The sequence below is a fragment of the Salvelinus alpinus genome, chromosome 10 (assembly GCF_045679555.1).
Source record: "Salvelinus alpinus chromosome 10, SLU_Salpinus.1, whole genome shotgun sequence".
NCBI classification, from domain to species: domain Eukaryota; kingdom Metazoa; phylum Chordata; class Actinopteri; order Salmoniformes; family Salmonidae; genus Salvelinus; species Salvelinus alpinus.
In genome coordinates this window covers 22,505,873-22,528,334 of record NC_092095.1, presented here as the reverse complement: position 1 = coordinate 22,528,334, position 22,462 = coordinate 22,505,873, and the positions used below count along the sequence as shown (strand labels likewise).

Below are 22,462 nucleotides of genomic sequence, written 5' to 3'. Positions count from 1 at the left end.
CATTAATTCGATGTTCTTACCAGAAAACATTAATACACAAAATACTAGGAATGGAACAACAATGGAAATACTGATGCCTTGTGCTTTGATCAGTAATGAGAAGGTAAAATGACTTCCACTGATTTATGGTTCGCTCTATGCACATCTCTTCCATATTCTCTTTGAAGACGATGTGGTACATGGAGAAAATGACTTCCTGGGCATTTTCATATAGCTACAAAATATGATCTCTCAAAACCACTACATTGTTGTGTGAGATGTCCTGGGTGTCTGAAATCGCCTTTCTTCTCAAAGGACCTGAATATAAAGGGTATATTCAATGAACTAAGAGACTGGAAGTTTCTCACTCGCTGACTACTGACTCAATCTCCAGGGCCGGTTGCCATGGTAATTCTCCCTGTACTATTCAGCTACACTAAACATACTTTTTTTTGTTAAGCTCTTGAGACAACAGAGCAGTCGTTTGTTCTATGATTGGAAGGAGCTGCCATGCTCCCCACTCACCCTCCCCAAAATCTCTCCTCAAGGAGTCTAGACGATTTGGCCTACTTCGTCTGGACGTTGCCATACATTCTGGCCTTGACTTGAATCGACGCTGCAGTCTAACTGCTGTGTCGTCTGTACATCTGTACACCCGTCGGTGTATCAGGTTGATGCGTAAGACTGACAGCTCCACTCCCATGGCTTTCGCTCTGTCAGTTCTAATGACGGGTGAGGGGGCTATGTCGACACCTCTGCCGATGGTTACAGCCCAGGTCCATACATATCACAACCTGGGTATCCGAGCCCAATGCCGCATTGCTAAACCACAGTCAATGCCTAAAAAGGGACGTGAATCAACTGTATGTCCATGGACATTGTGCCACTTGAAATAAATCAAATGCCATAATAACAACAACAACCTCTTCCATCTGCTTTGTCCTAGATGTTCACCACCCAACAATCCCATAATAGCTCCGTTAGACTTTGCTCCTTTGCTATGCAGAGCAGCAGGAGAATGCAGCCTTACAAACCTGAGAGGAACGAGGTGCATTTGATTGAGACTAGCTCAAACTGGTTTAAGACAACCCTACTGTAGTCGGAATGTCCTCGGGGGAAAAAACTGAGCATTTATATGTGTTCTGTTGTCAATAAAATAGAGTGTTGGTTCTATGGAAAACCTTGGAACTTAAACCACTATAGGTTAGAGTATCAAACAGAGGTTTTATAGAGTGCACAACGCACATACCAACTTCCAAAATCCCTGAACACAATGGCTGTGGCTGGTGCCCAAAGCCATTGCCTCACAATCACACCAATCTCCAAGTAAAACTACTCTGACCATCTGAGTACTTTGATGTACCACTGAGCACAGGCTTGACACTCTGGCAAGCAGCCATGTTGGCTATTCTGAGAATTGAATTAATGTAAAATGGTCTGTTTGTTTTGAAGAGCCTTGATGATTCACATTTTACCAACGTTGAAAGAAGGCAGCAGTAGCCTTCCATCTCACAGCCTACTGAATGATGATTGGCTTATATGTGGCTTAACTTGAAAAACAAAATTGGGGGGGGGGGAACAAATTATGTAAATAGGATTTAGTAAAAACCCAGATGTCTGGTGTTGATGCCTTTATGTAAACCTCTACAGAGTACATCTAGGCTATTTCCATCCGAATGGAATGTTATGTAATAATGGTACCATGATTTTAATTTCACACATCTTCTCTGTAATAAAGGTATAGTAACATTAGTGTTCAGCCAGCCAGCCCACCCACCCACGTGAAGCAAGCAGCATCATGCTCACTGAATGTGCTGCGTGTGCCATGCATACTGTGATGTGCCGTGACACATAGAGTGAGAGCTGCTGGTACAATGAAGAGCCTTGGGCAAACACTCAGCGCTGACGTACCTGGTTACCTTAAACATTACAGGGCACGAAGACCACCACCAGTCATGAAAACGAAGAACAAAACCATGGCTTTGTTCAGCAGGGCAGAGCGTTCAGAACTGTTGCAGATACAGTGCATTCGGAAAGTATTCAGACCCCTTCACTTTTTCTACATTTTGTTACGTTACAGCCTCATTCTAAAACTGATTAAATTGTTTTTTATTCCTTATCAATCTACACACAACAGAATAAGGCTGTAACGTAACAAAATGTGGAAAAAGTGAAGGGGTCTTAATACTTTCCGAATGCACTGTAGATATGTGGTGTATAGAACGGGCATGACATTATATCCTGTGCACTACGCAACTGAATCTAAGCTCTGAGCTCTGTGTTGAAGACCGTGTCAAGTGACCTGAACTCACGGTACTCGAAGTCACTTTGGATAAGTGAGTGTGATAAGTGGCATATATGTTGTATTTCATGTAAAGTTTAGGGTCGCTGCCTAGGTGGGTAGATTGTGGCAGTTTTTTCTAGTTCTACTTCACATGTAATTGGTCTTTCATTTAACATCAGACGGTAAACACATCTGGTGAAGTCAGTCATATTCACAAACATCTAGATGAAGCTCCCTTAATCAAGGCAGAATAGCACTGCCCTGTCAGTAGCCCCCATCACCTCCTTGCTCAAGCTCTTCTGTAGTGTATTTCTGATTAGATCAGTTATTTACAGCAAAACTGAGATGCTATTTGGTATAAACACTCGATAAAATGGATACGCTAAGATTCAGCATTTTAAACTCATTAATATACCACTGTCAAGCTATGGGGTAACACTATCTATGCTGCAGCAGTACTGTATCTGATACAGTTGCAACATCACATTGTGGCTGGACTGGGGGAGGCAGCCAACAGGTTAGCAGGGATAACAGCAAACAAGCTCCCTCCTAACATGAGCTGAATCCCCTTCATACTAACAATGAAGTTCCCTGCCATCCACTAAAGCTTCTATACATTGACATGATGGGCTACAGAGCCGTATATAGTTTGGTTCCCCCTTTGATATATTCACAAAGCAGTTCAAAACATGTTTTTTTATTTTTATTACATGTTTTGATTATTAGACTACACCACTAGAATAATGGGAATATGATCCATTAGATGGGTGGGATTGTATGGGCAAAAATAAATGTATCACTAAATGTGTTAATGGCATGATATATTACTTGAAGGCATCATGTACGTTCAATTGACCAATAATCAACAGGCTACATGGCCCTTCATGAACTGTTGCTTAGGCTAATTACATAAAAATCATAGATCATTCACAGATCCATTTGGCTGACGCATTACCATGTCAACTGCCATGACAAAGGTTATGAATGGGTTTGCGGATCTACTAGTTGAAAATACATTTCCAAAAAGTTTGCAAAGAGGCTTACCTTCATCTTCTAGATCAAGTTTCTCCAGCATGCCTTCAGCTAAACCGTGGACCTGTAGATAAGAGGTACAGATAGCCAATTGACCGACTGACTCTTCCCGTTCCTCTTTCACTCCACAACCCTGCACAGGCAACGATGGCAGCCAGGCAGCAGAGACCAGGGCGCAGTTGGTTATGAAATACTAGTAGGTCGTAGAAAAAGTAACGGTTGTCAACCACACTTTAGTGGATACAATGTAGCGAACAAAAAGCTTCGCTAATAAAATGTAGCCTTCCCGAGCTGCAACTAACCTCCCGAACTGCTACTGATTTGACAGACGCCGGGCATGAGAAACTCCTCTCCTCTTGTGCGGTGCCAACACGAAAACGAGAAACACAGTCCAACCGTTTCGAGCATAAAAGGCTCCGGTGATTTTCATGGACGCATGTCTTTCCTTTCTTGCTCGGTGTTGGTAAAAAGAGTAGAGTACGCGTATTTTAGTAGACTAGAGAGCATTGTCAGGTAGCCTACATCCCGTAATTTCGTGCCGACTGCCGACTCTTTACGTAAAATAGGATGCACGCTACCAATCCCCTATTCAAGTAAAAGTGGAACATTCCAATTTGCTGCAGTCGCTATGAAAGATACAATGGACGCCTGCCAGATCTTACAACGCCTGGATAGGTACTTTACCTATCAGCTAACCACGTAATATGTTTTAACAATCTGTCAGCGATGACCAGCACGCAACCATTGGTTGATGCAAGCAATGTCTAAGCAGAGGAAGGTATTGGCTGCGTTTCAAACCTCACAGGCTGACTAAACCTGCTGGTGTGCGTGCGTTGCAAAATAAATTTAGAAATCTATTCAATTATTGCACCCACACTGCTCGTGCGCTCCAACGAGCATTTGCTTTACCAATGGCTAAAATAGAAGTCAGTTCTATTTCTGATGCAGATCGCACTGCAAGTCCTGCCTCTCCCATCTCCTCATTGGTTTATAGAAGTAGGTACCCACATGCCATCTCCTCATTGGTTATACCCACGTGGGTGACTGAAAGATGAATGAGGTCAGTGGCGGTAATGCACCTAATTTATGAAAGTTGCCAATCGCAATATAAAGTCAAGAGTAGAAAAAGCCTAGAAGGAGGAGAGATGACTAGAAACGATTCGGTTGACCGTTTTATGTGTGGATTAATTGTCGGAGTAGAGGACCTTGTGCATTTCAGGTAAAATAACAACTCAATATTTATATCCCAGGACAAATTAGCTAGCAACAGCAAGCTAGCTAAATAGGACAAATTAGCTAGCAAGTGCAAGCTAGCTAGCCAAATTGCCATAAATGTTTAATGCTTTTCAACCTGTCCCCAAATTAATGTAATTGGTTCAGAGTTTGTTTTGATATTTTAACCTGTGTGTCGTGATCGCGTTTTGTGTGGGGGGATAAAATACATTTATGCACGATGGCGCACGCGCGCAGCCGGTTTGGGTTCTGTGTTATGCCCTTGGGGAATCTCCGCGACCATCTTCGTCGTCGATCCAAATGATTAGCCAACCAAAGGGAAGTTGCCAACGTAAGCCTCTCAGCCCTCGTTTTTGATCGAGTTTGAGAGTGTACAATTATGTTCACTACCGGGCCTGAAACGCCCCATAATGCAATTCGCGATGATCGTACATCTGCTAAGAAAAGTCAGTAAAAACTTAAAACCTCAATGTCAATACGGAGAATTTCATTTTTTTCATTGTATTCACAGGAATGTCCCTGTATTGATGTGTAATATTGTTATTATTGTTGCAATAAAAAAATAAAAAATAATAATAATAATAATAATTCAAAGTAAAAACTAATGTAAATAAGTTAGAAATTGTGCTACTAATGCACTAACATGTCTCAAAAGTAATGTTTGTTTGGTTAGCTTTTGTAAATTGTAGAAATAAAAAATTTTCCTTCTTCAGAAGCTAGGCAAGCCAATGTTAGTTAGCGTATTAATTTGCTAGCTATCATACAGTAGGCGTATATTAATAATTATATAGTTAATATAAGTAAACATGCAATCATAATTGACTGTTGCACATATAAAGCACCCACAAGTTACCGGTAGCTGAAAACACAATCGTCGCGGGACAAATGACTGACAAATTTCAGTGCTAGGCAGTCATTAGAAAAATGTATAACTTCCTCCCTCGCCCCTTGCCCTGCAAGTGTCAGACGTCATCAGAAGTGTCCACTTAATTTGAGGGGAGAGGGTGTGTCTTTTAAGTGTTTGGAATGCAGCCATTGTTTAACATTTTTCACATTCTTGATTAGCCTTGATTAGTCCTCCAATTACAAATTATGATACCAGGCAGACAATGTTAATTCAGTGATTAATGAAATTGTATGCAAATGACAACACACATTCACAATTTCTAATGTGCCATGCTCAATCAAAACTTTGGTTCTGGACCTATCAATGTAATATTTAAACTGTGAAGTATGGAATGAGAAAAATTATGCATGAGAGAGAGCTACAGAGACCTTTGAGATTTCTCTAGATTGAAGTTGTTGACTATTGTGGTTGTTATACAGTGTCTCTCTTGCCTCATCCAGCCATCTTGCCAACTCCTAACAGCATGCCAATGACCATAGAAGTTTGCAAGACAGTACAAACAGATCTGGGACCAGGCTAGTGTCTCTCCACTAGCTGAGTGAAACCAGTGTATCACCTGGCAGAGACAGAGAGGGATCCCACTGCGCAAAAACGTCTTGAATCAATGTTGTTTCCATGTCATTTCAACCCCAAAAATCTATGTGATGATGTTGAATCAACAAGAAAACTGATTGTATTTGCAAAAAGTAATCAAAGTTTTTTTACCTAAATCCAGTGACATGGTGAAATGTATTGTTGATTTCACTTTGAATTCACGTTAGTTGACAACTCAAACTAGACGTTGAACTGACGTCTGTGCCCAGTGGGATAGGATGCACAGTAAGGGCAGAGAATCCAGCAGCATACTGTTGTAGTTATCATGGGCCACAGAGACAAAACAGACTCTAAATTCATTATCAAACAGTGCAGTTGCTTGGAATTCTATACAAGTTAGATAAATATCAAATTAGAGGGACGTTAAAGTGATGACAATATCATTTGCATGAAGCGACAAAATATGTAAATGCTTATGTTAATGTACCCAGCTGTGGTCTGGACCACCCATCAATGCATAACTACAGAACTGACTTCATAGGTGAATCTCAATAGTTTGAAGTAACTTCCTCTCCTCATCTCCTTTCCTTAATCTGCACTCATCTGAAAGGACCATTGCAGTATTGCTTTTGCCTATCCTGTGTGGTCAGATCAGTGCAGTTGAAGAAGAGGAATCTGCTTTAGACTATTCAGATGCACCCTATTTCAACGAGTTTTTATCAGTGGGGTAGTACTCACTGGTCGTGATCGTGAGTTAGCGATGGGGGCGGAGGGAGTCATGGGTGGCTTGGAGCAGCGTAGACTGAAGCGCTGCCCGGTGTCCGGCGGGGATGAGTAGGAGCGCATCCGTGCCTCCAGCCTCTCCGGCTCGCTCCGATAGGCCTCCAGCGGGAACGCCGGCGGCTGCTTGGCGGCCTGCGTCGGAGGAGTTGAGGGGGGCGAGGAGATCCCGGAGGCTAAGGAGAAACGGAGAACGGGTACAAGAGTTGGATTAGACTTTCAGTATAAAAAAGACCTGAGGCTCTTTCTGCCGTAATCTAACATGGCTGAGGGCGATGGGCATCCAGAGTGCCACTATGCAAGGAACCACAGATGGGGTGTTATCTGATTGAACTTTCAGCAAGGATTGAGAATAAGATAGATAGGGAATAAACCTGTAGTGCTGCCTTTTTGCCAGTAGAGACAACATTATTTTGGTGACGTGGACAGAGCTTGGAAGTGTGAGACAGATGCTTCATCTCATGTTAATCAGATTCTCCTGTAATTTCTATATGTATTTTTTTGAATGCAATATTCTGGCATGTGCCATGTGCAACAAGACTGTGAACTCATTCAACCAATACAGTCAAAGTCAGCCTGTAGGTTATTCAGAAGATTCAGAGAAGATGATGTAATTCTGCACCAGCAGTAATGGAGTTCAGAGGCAAAAAATAGCTGGAAAGATATTTAAAACCCCCCAGAGGATAATTTATTGCTGTAGCAAGCATTTTTACACCGTAACAAAGCCAGGAGAGATGATCACCTTTCAACTTCGAATTCAAAAGGACAGAGCTAGATCAAAAGACATCTTAATTTATAACAACATAGCCCTTAGAGAGATATTCAAGAAGAGGTTTCAAAAGAAATGACAGACACACCATTTAAACAGTCAAATGTGAAGAGAAAGTCCATATTATACTAATGAGCTACTGTCATACTAGTTACCTTCTCATAAAATGCATGGCATACACACTTCCTCCTTTCTGGCTATCCAACAAAACAGGAATTTACAGGGAGTAGGTACCACTAATCAGCTCTTACTCCCAGAGGTTCTAATCTAAGACAACCTTATTGACATGCAGATGATGCAGTACATCTTCCTTGATGAGCCCAAGCCGAATCAATAAAGTCCTCTAGGTACTTAACCAGAATTTTAAGCCCTTACACTAGTGGGAATTGGCCTATATGGATAGGGCTAAATTATAATGTATAACCATGGTAGGAATCAAAAGGAAACTGTTTGGAGATTATGGGGAAATTATTAGACTAAAGGTGAGGACAAAACAGTTAATCTGACACAAGACTGAACCCAAACATTACACTGTTGATTTCATATGCATTTTACATTTACTGTACTTTGCCGCATTTGATGACACAATCTGAAAATATTCCAGACACATTCAGTAACACAATAAGAATGTTCATGGTAATGTGGGGTAGGTGCAACATAAGACAAAAAAAAAAGACAAGGAATTGAGTGAGAGGTCTAACTGGTGTCTCCAAGGGGCCACACCCTTCGAAAGTATGCAAAGTTCCTACGTAATTTCAATGCACTTTTATGACTCAAAGAAGAGTCTTGAACAATAAGGTGCTATTTTGAGCTCTCCTAGCTGTGCTGTTGAGGAACTAGAGCAATCCGACTTGTAGTTGTTTTGTTTGAAACACAGCCCTGCATCCCTGCCATCACACAATTACTGTTGTTGTTGTTTACGCATTCCAAAAAAGCTCCATTATAAATCGCAATCTGGTCAGGTGGGCATAATTTGAAAGCGTGTTCTATTGCCAACATGGCTAGCTAAGTTACAAAATAGGATCTTACAGTGTTAGGCTTTCACAGGGCAATTCAGAGAAGCAGATCGTAATTTTGGTGCGCATAGAATAGTCACGAGTGCATTCAGATGTGTTTTCAACGGCAAATTTATTCTCAATACGACAAACATAGGCTCATTCTGTTCAGAACAACCCAGGGTATGACGTCATGCCATCTTGTAACTGTATATCAAGCATAGTGATCATAAACGTTGACACTGTATTAGGGCTGACCCCAATTAGTCGACTGGTCGATTGTTTGGTCATTAGGCTATTGGTCGACTGAGATTGTTTTAGTCGAGCAGTAACAATATATATTATATACACTAACGTTCAAAAGTTTAGGGTCACTTAGAAATGTCCTTGTTTTTGAAAGAAAAGCACATTTTTTGTCCATTAAAATAACATCAAATTGATCAGAAATACGGTATAGACGTTGTTAATGTTGTAAATGACTATTGTAGCTGGAAACGGCAGAGTTTTTTATGGAATATCTACATAGGCGTACAGAGGCCCATTATAAGCAACCATCACTCCTGTGTTCCAATGGCACGTTGTGTTAGCTAATCCAAGTTTATCATTTTAAAAGGCTAATTGATAATTTGAAAACCCTTTTGCAATTATGCTAGCACAGCTGAAAACGGTTGTTCTGTTTAAAGAAGCAATAAAACTGGCCTTCTTTAGACTAGTTGAGTATTTTTGAGCATCAGCATTTGTGGGTTCGATTAAAGGCTCAAAAGGGCCAGAAACAAATAACTTTCTTCTGAAAATCGTCAGTATATTCTTGTTCTGAGAAATTAAGGCTATTCCATGCAAGAAATTGCCAAGAAACTGAAAATCTTCTACCATGCTGTGTACTTCCCCCTTCACAGAACAGCGCAAAGTGGCACTAACTAGAATAGAAAGAGGAGTGGAAGGCCCCAGTGCACAACTGAGCAAGAGGACAAGTACATTAGAGTGTCTAGGTTGAGAAACAGACGCCTTTACATTTTTTTTTTCACTTGGACAACAAAACATTTGCAAAAGTTGCCCAATTAGTGGAAGGGTTGGGGGTAACTTAATGTTCAAGTTCAGAACCGCTGTCAGTCTAAACAATACTGCGCTGTGAAGCGGAAGACCTTGAGCTCTGATGTCATGTATAGCATGTTACTGTAGGCTACAGCCATGGCGTTACAATTTAGGCGCTTATCAAGGTCCAAATCTGCTATTTTGAACCCGTATACAGGTACGAGTGTAAAGAGGTACGGGGTTAGTCACATGTAGAAACGGACATAGTGGACATATGGCATAGACTAATATAGATGTAGGATCTTAATTTGATCACCTTGTTGCAGGAGAACTTTCCAGCAATGCAGGACATTTTAAAGCAGCAATATGTAACTTTTTTGGCGACCTGACCAAATTCACAATGAAATATGTGTTGCAGAGTGCACAGAATACGGTTAGGTACTGTAGGGTGAAATACAGGTAGGATCTGTAGGGTGAAATATGGGTAGGTTCTGTAGGGTGTAATGTAGTCCTCCCCAGCAGAAGACGTGAACGGCATTACAATGAGGTCTAAAGTGAAACCTGTAAGTGAATGTGTGTGTGTGTGTCGCATGATCTTGCGTCAATTAATAAATAAAGGTGTAATTTCCTACAGTTTCCTACATACTATTTAAGCCATGCCATTAGCTTTCAAAACATTTGCTGTAACCCTAGAGATTGATTCCCAGAGCTGTCGGAGCTCTATGGAGAATACATTAGTAGTAAACTCCATTGGTGAGCAGTAAGGCATTAAAACCCCCATTAACACAGCAGACCGGACATCACGTTGTCCTACACCAAGCCATCCATTCTCTCTGTCGGAGCGACACACAACTGCAAGAGAAACAGGACAGGTTCCCTTTAAAGCCATTAGGCTGTGGACTAATGTACACAGTTTCCCAGGCTAGAAGCAAGCATTATGAGGAGAAGGATGGAAGGAGAGGGGGATGGAGACACCATTTTAGCTATCTAACTAATGATATTTTTGATTACTCTAAAGGTCATAATAGCCTTCTCCATAAAGTCAGGAGTGTAACTATTTCAAAGAGTTTTGCATAAACTGCCTGAATCATGTAAATGAGAACTCCTTGTGGTGTATTAAAGGGAAATTCCAGCAAAACTATATATTTTGGTATTTGTTTCATTAGTCCACCAAAAGATAGTTTTTGAGTGGTATTTTCCTTAAGTGTAAATGATCTCTTAGAAATCAAAATCAATATCCTGGACGGATGAACAATATTCTTCTAAAACAGATTCTGCTTTGTCCTCTGCAAGACAATACAACACTGCATCCAAATCTCATTTAAAAAGGCTCAACCACTTTTGGCAAATATGATGTCTCTCACAGTCCTCTGAGCTCACAGTAAGATCACTCTCCGCTAACTAGGTTAGAGATGCATGCATCAGACCAGCGCTAAATTAAATATTTTTCTAATTACATAAACAATACAAGCCAAGGGGGTAACTCGATGATTACTTTTGCTCTGATTACAGTTTTGGTTAACGCTCACTGACAATACAGAAAACTCCTCCTAAATGGATGCCAATAAAATATTAATGTGTGATGGTAGGATGTGGGGGAAAAGCTATATGTCCGAATGCTCACTGGAACAGAAAGCTTGTTATTTGAACAGATTGAGCAAAGACAGCAGGCTGCATTGAGTGAAGGGAATCCCATATACAATGTTTCACACATAAAGGAAAACAGGACTCTCTCTTCATCTTTCTCAACTGTCTTTTTGTGACCTTTGCACGCCAACATGTCAGATCTATTAACCTTCCCCCTCGCACCACTTTGAACCTCATCGACAAGGCCTATTGGTTCTAGTCAGCAACCATTCCTTCACAGCCTGTCTGCATGCCTGTCTGCCTGTCTGTCTACCTGTCTGTCTGCCTGTGTCCCTAAACAGCAATTTGTCATTTGTCTGTCTAGCAGCCAGACAATTTCTTTCAAATGGGTTGGCTTCCCTCAAATACTTCACGTTAATAAGGATCTCTACATATCGGTGTCCCACCCACGGGACAGTTGAGTTAACATAGGCTAATCGCATTAGCATGAGGTTGTAAGTAACAAGAACATTTCTTGTTAATCTAACTGCACTGTCCAATTTACAGTAGCTGTTACAGTGAAAGAATACCATGCTATTGTTTGAGGAGAGTGCACACGTATGAACTTAAGTTATTAATAAACCAATTAGGCACATTTGGGCAATCTTGATATACAATTTTGAACAGAATGCAATGGTTCATTGGATCCGTCTAAAACTGTGCACATACACTGCTGCCATCTAGTGGCCAAAATCTAAATTGCACCTGGGCTGGAATAATACATTATGGCTTTTCTCTTGCATTTCAAAGATGGTACAAATACAAAAAAAAATGTTTTTTTCTTTTTATTATCTTTTACCAGATCTAATGTGTTATATTCTCCTACATTAATTTCACATTTCCACAAACTTCAAAGTGTTTCCTTTCAAATGGTATCAAGAATATGCATTTCCTTGCTTCCGATCCTGAGCTACAGGCAGGTAGATTTGGGTAAGTCAGTTTAGGTGAAAATTGAAAAAAAGGGGCGGATTCTTACTGATTTGGCCATTTGTCTGTCTTTTTTAATAATGTGTGCTGGCCTACATGTGCCATCACCTGGGTAATTACAAGAAAGGTTAATTGCACAGTTGAAATTACAGCTTGTCTGCTATGCAGCAAGGCAACCACTGGAAATGTAGGTAATATTGTTTACTGCGCCATGATGGTTTCCATGTGTCGACTAATCTCGAATTCTTCTCGCCATGGTTGTGTGATATATGAAACATCTGCTAGCCTCATACTCTCACAGCATGTGTCTGGTTTGTCTGACAGAAATGATAGCTTGCTGCCCCCATGTCTGTCTGTCTGTCTCTGTCAACATCCCTACCTCCATCTCACTCAGGTTTTATATTTGCATTCATGTCCCTATGTCACTGTAGTATCTGTAGGCATCATAACAACAAGATGTCACAAGAAGGTTATGATGCCAATAAATTACATGCATCTCTACCTTTTGATGTGGAATTGGACATTCTTGTGAATAAAGCAGTTGGACTAAATAATCACACTATGATGGAATTATAAACATACTATTAAATATATTATAAACACATAATTCATGTGAACAGTTAATTCGCGTGAATAGCAGTGGCACCAATTCAATTGAACTCTACTACAGAGCACTTTACACACTTCAAAGGGCACTTTAAAGGGCTGGTTTCAAGTGTCTTCACTGGAAATGAAGGAGCTGGAATTATTCACTTGAACAAAAAAATAGCTCTCCATTTCGGCATAATTTGCCTTTAAGTAACACTCATGACCAGTGGTGACCTGTCATTCAGGGCAGATGGTGCAGAGCCCCACCTGTTTTGCGACCCACTTTTTTTGGGGGGGGGGGGGGGGGGGCTTGCCTGTTTTGCATGTTATTTTGGCATTCATTCGTGTCACATATCAGATTGCAAACAATGTAAAAAAATATATATATATATATACATATATCATTGAGTTAATGAAGCTGCCAGAAACATGGTCTCTTTTGTTTTCTTGAGTAAGGCAGCTCCAAAATGCAGGAGTTTCAGCCTAGCTCAATGCTTTCTGTGCTGGTGGGGCAAGCCAGCAGAAAATATGGAGAATTGTGCCGTGATTGGCTCAGTGTTCTGTCACTCACGAGGACACTACGTCACTGCCAAGTCTAAGGGTAGTCCTCGAAAATTACAGCCCCTTGGGTGCTGCCATAGAGTTACATTAGAAGTGCCCTTCCAAGAAGGCTCAAGATAATTGGCCACAGATAAAATGACTTCAAATCACGTTATATCTACAGTAGCTTTGATTGGACTGATCATCATACTTTCAAAATCTTAGCTAGCAGTCATCATAAATCAAGTCGACAATCTACTGGCAAATCCTTTTTAATCCTTGTCATATGAAGAGAAATAATGAAGAGAAAATATAGATAAAACGTATCGGTGCTCATCGGCCATTGGACATAAACATTACACAAGTTGGAAATCGCAAATTCAACAATGAGTGGTTTGGAAGGAATCAGTGGCTACCTGCAAGCTTTGCAAAGCAGTCATTAGCCTGCTATTCAGTGGAGTGGCTGTGTGGTACCAAGTCTAAGATGAAGGGTCTCTTTTCCTAGTTTAAAATGATAAACATTCAACATTGGCCATGCTGTCAATAAAGCATGATTTGTGCCCTGTTCAAAACAGCTGTTAACTTCTACCGAGTCAGAAACCCGGATCCGGGAGCACCCCCCACCCCCCACCAGTAAAAAAGCTGAATAGCATAGCTAGCATAGCGTCACAAGTAAATAGTAGCATCTAAATATCATTCAATCACAAGTCCAAGATACCAGATGAAAGATCCACTTCTTGTGAATCCAGCAATCATTTCTGATTTTTAAAATGTTTTACAGGGAAGACACAATATGTAAATCTATTAGCTAACCACATTAGCAAAAGACACCATTTTTCTTTGTCCACCATTTTTTCTCTCCACCAGTAGCTATCACCAATTCGGCCAAATAAAGATATTGATAGCCACTAACCAAGAAAAAACCTCATCAGATGACAGTCTGATAACATATTTATTGTATAGGATAGTTTTTGTTAGAAAAATGTGCATATTTCAGGTAGAAATCATAGTTTACAATTGCACCCACCATCACAACTCGACTAGAATAAATACAGAGAGCAACGTGTATTACCAATTTACTCATCATAAAACATTTCATAAAAATAGACAAAGCATAGCAATGGAAAGACACAGATCTTGTGAATTCAGACAATATTTCAGATTTTCTAAGCGTTTTACAGCGAAAACACAATAAATCGTTATATTAGCATACCACATGTGCAAACGTTACCCCAGCATGAATCCAAGGCAAGGGGAGCGATAACGTTATGATCACCAAAATATATAAATTTTTTCACTAACCTTCTCAGAATTCTTCCGATGACACTCCTGTAACATCATATTACAACATACATATAGAGTTTGTTCGAAAATGTGCATATTTAGCCACAAAAAAATGTGGTTATACAATGAGAATAGTAGCAAAACTGGCCTGAAAATGTCGGGCGCTATATTTGAGAGTGATCTAGTCTAATCGATAGCTAATCATAAACTTGACTAAAAAATACAGGGTTGACAGGAATCGAAAGACAAATTAGTTCTTAATGCAATCGCTGACTTACATTTCTAAAATTATCCTTACTGTGCAATACCGGGTCCGCCAAGCGAAGCTACACATAACAAAATGGCGATATATGCGTTTAAAATTTTTCAACAGAACAGCGATTTATCATCATAAATAGTTCTTACTGTGAGCTGTTCTTCCATCAGTATCTTGGGCAATGTATCCTTTCTTGGGTCTAATCTTCTTTTGGTCGAAAGATGTCCTCTTGTCCGTCGAAATGCCCACTAACGTTCGACCGGGACCCCGAAACGTGCCCGGCGCTTCAAAGAGCATCACAAAGCAATGCCTCAAAATCGCACTAAACGGATATAAATTGCTATAAAACGGTTTAAATTAACTACCTTATGATGTTTTTAACACCTATAACGAGTAAAAACATGACCGGCGATATATAAGTGGCTAAACCAACGCTTGGAAAGAGAGCCAGCCCGACGTCCATCTTGCGTCAGGCGCAGCAGGAAAAGAACGGTACATCCGGTCTTTCGCGTTTTATACAGGCCCTGATTGCGCAATCGACTCCATTCAAATTGTCACCTCTTACTGACATCTAGAGGAAGGCATGGGCAGTGTTTGTATCCTCATAGGATTTACAGGGACTTTAAAACTGACCTGGGACCAGAGGCCAAAATTTCTGAAATCTCACTCCATATCAGGAAAAGTGCTGTAGAATGAGTTCTGTTTCACTCAGAGACATAATTCAAACGGCTATAGAAACTAGAGAGTGTTTACTATCCAATAATAACTATAATATGCATATTGTACGAGCAAGAATTGAGTATGAGGCAGTTTAATTTGGAGACGATAAATGCTAACGTTGAAACAGCACCCCCTATATTGAGAAAAGGTTAACTCGGAACTACAAAATCTGACTTTAGTGAATTCAAGACAACTGGGAACTCGGGGAAAAATAGCTATGACTGGGAAAATACATTTTGAACTTTCATCCAACTCGGAATTGTAAATCCGGAACACTGGCCTCTTTCTAGAGCTGCGACCTGAAGATCACTAACGTCATCATGATTCGACCAGTTGTCTTGAAAGAACCATAAATCCACAAAATTTGCCCACGAAGGACCACCACGAAAAGTGAAAGAGAAAAAAAGTGAAAAGTGTGGTGTACCGCAGGGCAGCTCTCTAGGCCCTCTACTCTTTTTTATTTTCACCAATGACCTGCCATTGGCATTAAACAAAGCATGTGTGTCCATGTACGCTGATGATTCAACCATATACGCATCAGCAACCACAGCTAATGAAGTCACTGAAATCCTTAACAAAGAGTTGCAGTCTGTTTTGGAATGGGTGGCCAATAATAAACTGGTCCTGAACATCTCTAAAACTAAGAATATTGTATTTGGTACAAATTCTAGACCTCAGCTGAATCTGGTAATGAATGGTGTGGCTGTTGAACAAGTTGAGGAGACTAAATTACTTGGCGTTACCTTAGATTGTAAACTGTGATGGTCAAAACAAATAAATTCAATGATTGTAAAGATGGGGAGAGGTCTGTCTGTAATAAAGAGATGCTCTGCTTTTTTAAAACCACACTCCAAAAAGCAAGTTCTGCAGGCTCTAGTTTTGTCTAATCTTGATTATTGTTCAGTCGTGTGGTCCAGTGCTGCAAGGAAAGACCTATTTAAGATGCAGCTGGCCCAGAACAGAGCGGCACGTTTTGCTCTCATTGTAATCAGAGGGCTGATATAAATACTATGCATGCCAGTCTCTCTTGGCTAAGAGTTGCGGAGAGACTGACTGCATCACTTACTTTTATAAGAAACAATGTGTTGGAAATCCCAAATTGTTTACATAATCAACTTACACACAGCTCTGACACACACACTTATCCCACCAGACATGCTACCAGGGGTCTTTTCACAGCCCCCGAATCCAGAACAAATTCAAGAAAGCGTACAGTATTATATAGAGCCCTTATTGCATGGAACTTCCTTTCATCTCATATTGCTCAAATAAACAGCAAACCCGGTTTAAAAAAAGAGATACCGCAACACCTCACGGCACAATGCCTCTCCCCTATTTGACCCCAGACTGTTTGTGTGTATGTATTGACATGTAGGCTATGTGTGCCTTTTTAAAAAATTATGTAGTTCTGTCCTGGAGCTGTTCTTGTCTATTGATGTTCTGTATTATGCATGTTTTCCAGGAAGAGTAGCTGCTGCTTTTGCAAAAGGTAAAATGGGGATCCTAATAAAATACAAAAAAAGGTGAATCCAAAAATGTATTGTATGCTGCAGCATAAATTATGTAATATGCCAGGGAAATATGTATACTGTAGCTAAGAAAGTAATACTAAGTATATGTTGTGTGGTAAGCTGTTAGTCATGTGCCTCACCCTAATAATTAGGTCTATTTTCACCTCTTAATTTCGCCTACTGTTCTGACTTGGTGGTGCACATGTAGCCTATAACCTATTTTTGACAAAAGTAATCATCGAATATTGTAAGAGCTTTCATTGTCTGCTTATATGCCCCCATTTATTTATCCTATGGTTCTGACTTGGTGTTCAGGGATAACACTAAGAACAAATGTGTTGAACAAATAGTTATATTGACTACGTCCGTTCTAGCTCGCTCATTAATGTCTTAATCAAAATTACAGATTGCATCTTATCCACTTGTTGTCCCCTTATGCCATAGTTTGTACATTTCAATTGTCAGTAGAAACCACATTTGTTTAAGCAAGTCAGCCATATCAGCTATGACTTTTTAAAACGGCAGTAATTGAGGCTGAACTGTTTCGCTGCCAGACAAGGCTCTGCTGATAGCCAGGTGTAGCAGTGGTAAGGTGTTGGGACTCTGCTGTTGGGACAGCTTTATGTAGGCCCTAACAGTTTGTGTGCACAGTTTGTCACCGGTATAGTGCAATTAATGTATTGTTTAGTGTTGTGTTGTGTAGTGGCTTTGCTGGCATGCATCCCACATAGTTTTTTTTTGCCCGACTAAGATTTACATGCTAAAATCGCCACTGCTTATGACAACAACAAAAAACTCAACCCGTCTACCAAAAGTCTAATTTTGTTACCATACACATGACATTGGACGGGTGTATAACTCATTTCAATGCATTCAAAATGTTGAACTCATTGGCTAGCAGTAGAGCTTTTTGTGATTATCTTGTCTGAGTCTTCACTGCACCATTATATTTGTATTTGGTACTTGATGTGTCACTGTTAGCGTTGCAAAGCTACAAGTAATTTACCAAAGTTACCGGAATCTACAGTAATTTGGGAAATTTACATTAAATCTATGGCAATCTATTGTAACTTTGGTCATTTTATACTTGAATAACTTGTAAAACATTGAAAGTGTCAAGTAACATACCCTCCCTTTGCAACCCTAGTCACTGCTACATCATGAAGCAGATGGAGAGAAATAAATAAGCACAGTTCGCCTGACGCGCTCGCCAGCTAATAAAATAAAATGGCACAGTACAAACTGACTGAAAGAGACAGTTTGTACAGTTTGTACTAATTATTTAGTTATTTGACAGCTCACAATCCATTTGGATTAGCAGGGATGTGTGGGTGGTCTGCATTTAACTGTAATCCATTTTAGCTATGATAAACATGATAAACAACATGCCTAAAGTGTCATACTTAAATAAAACTAGAAAAAAATCCTAGCGACTTAGAAGTCAAACAACCCCTGGGTTTCATTAGATCACAGTGCCATATAATCAACAAGTTGACTCATGGGATGTCATGGTGTGAGAACCATGGTAACAGAGTGTGTGTATGAGAGCGCACTATTGGGGAGTTTCCATCTGCGACAGTGTCATGTAAGGTGACATAGAGGCGAGACCATTCAGCAGGCGGTACCAGCATGCATTTCAGGGTGGGCAGGGGAGCATTAACCAAAACAGAACCTAATAGGAAAGTTAGATTTACACTTTTCACACGCACACTGCCATGTGACACCTCCAGTGTTTTACAAGGGAGAAATACTGCTGACTTATTCTTCACATCCAATCATTTGGATGAGTGGTCACTGGTCACCCATTCAGACCTACAGTATTAGAAGTGTTACTGGTTCGACTCTACCTAGAGCTAGACATTAATCATTTGGATAATGAAGAAAGCCTCTAACCACATTCAATGGCTTGCGGGGGCAACAAACTATGACCTTTCCAGACTTTACATAACTACTGTATAATGACTTTAATTGTGTGATCATAAGTAGGGAGGTGACCAATACATTGATTGATTGACTAATCAATCAATGGCACTATGTTTTCATAACGGTAAGAGTCTGACTTGCTATGTCCTCCAATGTCATTCCTCAAAGAGCTTTGCACACAACAGCCAGACAGTAGAGGTGCAGTTTTAAAGTGTGCAAATACCCTGACCGCATTATACTAAACATCGATCAGTACCCTTTTTCATAGGCCTGCACCAATATACTCGGGATAAACTGTAATTATTTGCAAAGATTTTGGTAAAACACAACAAAATATGTATTCACTGTTGTTGATTCGTGATCTGAAAAAGGAAGACGTTTGAATTCTAAAGGAAGCCAACAGTGCCACCTAATGACGTCAGAAAACAACTGCATTCCTCCATGTCAAACGAAACTCCACTGAATACCCATTCAAACATTCTGTCGTAGCACAGCGCTAATACAGTTTTGAATTTCTCTGCAAACACCCGGTTGACAGTTTGGATCAAATGCAGATTTCAATCTAAATACAATGTGTGAAAACAAACAGACAATCACCCCACCCAAAGTATGGACAGTCAAAGCTCATGTATTCAAACATTTCCCTCTCACCTTAAATGATCATCCTCTATTGGAAAATAAAAAACTACAGGCAGTAAATAAATAATCAGTGATGCAGTATGTGATGCTGAAATACTGTAAATAACTACAAGCATTTCCAGGTCCAGGTTGTTCCTTGCTGTTTAACTCTGTTTGACTCTGTTTGACTCTGTTTGGTGCCTAATGAACACACGTTTTGTTACTAGATGGAGTGTTGCCAGGCCTAATGAACACACGTTTTGTTACTAGATGGAGTGTTGCCAGGAAATGTTCAAATGTCAGCCCTTCGATGAGTGAAGTTAAACCAAAAGGTTCTTTAAAAGCTCTCTGTGTTTATCACTTGTTGGGGATGCTATTTGAAAGAGCATAGATGACAAGACTACATGACACCCTTCACATCTACCAGGAAACGTATTTGACATTATTTACAGACTTTGAGGTGATCGTCATGGCGTTTTAAGAACTTCAGAGCTGTCGAGTAATTTCAAGGCAGCTAATGAGGAAAAAGTAGTATCTTAATTAATCAAATGTTATCCATGTCAGACATTCAAACCTATGCTGTATTGCTCTGTTCATTTTATTTATATTTCTCGTTTGTACTCAAAAAAAATAGGAACACCTAATTCCACTTTTAAATGTGAATAAAAAAATCCTAAGCATAACGTCAATAATGCAAAATAGCAACTGTCTCTGCGGTCTAAATGTGGCTTTAAATTTTGGCCATCCCCAGAAGTATTCCTGTAATCTCAGGCCTTCACACTAATCTGTCACTCCATTCTCATTCACTGACAGTAGCCATGGTGATTACGTAAATGGCTGGTTTTAGTTTACAATGGAACCGTCTTCCATTCCCTGATGGCAAAAATACGTGTGTGTATGTGGAAGGAGCGTATCCTTTCCTCGCTGTGAAAGGACATAAGAGAACTCAGTATCAATCCAAAGAATGAACTGCAGGCACTCTAGGAAATGAGCTATCCAGCCAGCGTGGCCCACAGTGAGAGTGCACTACCCCAAATTGAGATCAGCCCCATGAATGCGTTTTTCAAATTGTCATAATACATTTTAAAAATCTTCCCTTATGTTACTAAAACGGATAACTGAAATGTCTTAGTTGTTTCACTGGCATTTTCTCCCTCTCAATAGAAACTATCTTTCTCTGGCTTTTCATGCTATCAACACCCTGGTGACATTACAACATCCTAAGCTTCTGAAGCCTTCCAGTATCACATGGGACATCATGCCAGCTCCTTGAGAAGACAGTGGACTTTGTGTTAGATCCAAGCATCCAAACACTCACTCCCACACAGTTACTCACTGAGCTTTTCTGAAGACTTGCCACAGTTTTGACAGTAAATGTACAAACCTACGCGTTTAAATCACATCTACTGTAACTGTTTAAGTACAAATTGGTATTAGTGTGTACACAAATGCTGCCCGCTTACTGTTTCCCAAGAGGTCATGGGGCTCGGACTGCCTCCTCCCTGTCCGTCTGTCCGGCTCCTTCTTCTTCTTGCTCGCCCTCAGGCTCCCGAATCGCTTCATGGGGCACGATGGGACACAAGTATAGTGTATAAACCCAAGTAGAACATATCCAACTAAATACGAGATATGATTCAATCAAGCCTGAACAAGACCCGATTCAAGCATCAATGTTCACCTTGCAGAATCCGCACTTGAAACAAGCTGGGTCAATCTTCTCCTTTAGGAGCCCTGCCAAACTGATCCAAGGACAATACTGAGTAATGACCGTCAATCCAAGTAGATGATCCCAGGGGTTCTCTCCAATATAGGCAGCGTGGAGAGACTGAGATTAGAGCCAGCTAGATAGTTCACAGTAGAAACACAGTAGGAAGGGAAGCAGGAAAGAAATCAGGCAGACAGGCTGAAAGCTTAACCCCCAGAGGAGAGCTGGTCTCATAAATCTCCTTCAGCTCTGAATCGGCTATTCTTCTTAAACGCACTTCCCAAGAGAACCTGTTCTGTCCTTCTTTCCCTGCAGCTCTCTCTCCCTCTCTACCTTCCTCTGAATGTTTGAACGCTCTGATCCACTGAGGCGTCCAGCAGCAACAGAGTCCCTGCTGCCGTAGACTGTCATGTACAGCTGTGTGGCTGGTGTTCCTTTAAAAAAGAGACTGCATCACAGAGGCTGTAAAAGGAAACGAAACCTGCTCCCTCTCTCACACACACACACACACACACACACTCTTTATCTCTGACAGCGATTGGCTCTGAGCAAAGCCCTGACAACCCCCCCTGCCTGCCGCTCAAGCTCTCCTGTTCTTCCAGAACTCTCCATCTCTCTCACACAACACACAACTTTCCTGCGTAGTGTTTCTTTAGCATGTGCTAGTGTTGATAACAGGTATCTAACAATATAACATGGTTTTATTACACAAGTGCCTCAGTAGAAATCAACAATCAGGATGGAGAATACGATGGACGTTCACTGATACGTAATATTTTTCATTCAAGGGTCAAAGACACACACTCACACACACTAATGCATGGACTAAGCCGATGCCCCAGTGACAAGCATCAGTACCTGTAAGTTACAGACCACAGGTTAGTATGAGAAGGGAAAAGTATGCTGGGAACTACCTGGCTAGTCATAGGTAAAGCCTGGGTGGTCCTGAGGATTTTTAACTTGAACAAGACTACCAATCTTGTTCAGGGAGACCATCATTAATAGCACTTTTGTAAAAATCCAACGCTTTGGAGACGTTTTTTGTGGGGTTGAGCATTCTGCCTTCTGCATGGAAGAGCAGCACACGGCCTCAGAGCTTCTTTTCTAAGCCCCTGATATGCTAAAGACTATCTGAGGTAAGCTTGAGTTGGTTTGTGTGTAGGGAGCAGTCTTTTTTAAGAGTGGTGATATTTCTTTCTTTGGGAAGTCTACGCTCAAC

At 40.6% G+C, this 22,462-nt stretch overlaps 1 protein-coding gene across 3 annotated transcripts in view; it reads right to left on the bottom strand.

The window, feature by feature from the left end:
• LOC139531707 (5'-AMP-activated protein kinase subunit gamma-2-like) overlaps positions 1-22,462 on the bottom strand; it is a 105,769-nt gene that overhangs the window by 25,584 nt on the left and 57,723 nt on the right. For 2 of the 3 annotated variants that reach the window (XM_071328406.1, XM_071328407.1), the window contains exons 4-5: positions 6,708-6,925; positions 3,308-3,359 (exon numbers count right to left, since the gene is read on the bottom strand). In XM_071328406.1, coding sequence (XP_071184507.1) covers positions 3,308-3,359; positions 6,708-6,925 — 270 coding nt within the window. Of the gene's footprint in view, positions 1-3,307; positions 3,360-6,707; positions 6,926-21,001; positions 21,697-22,462 lie in introns of those variants that run through there. The other variant, XM_071328408.1, reaches the window with a different exon arrangement.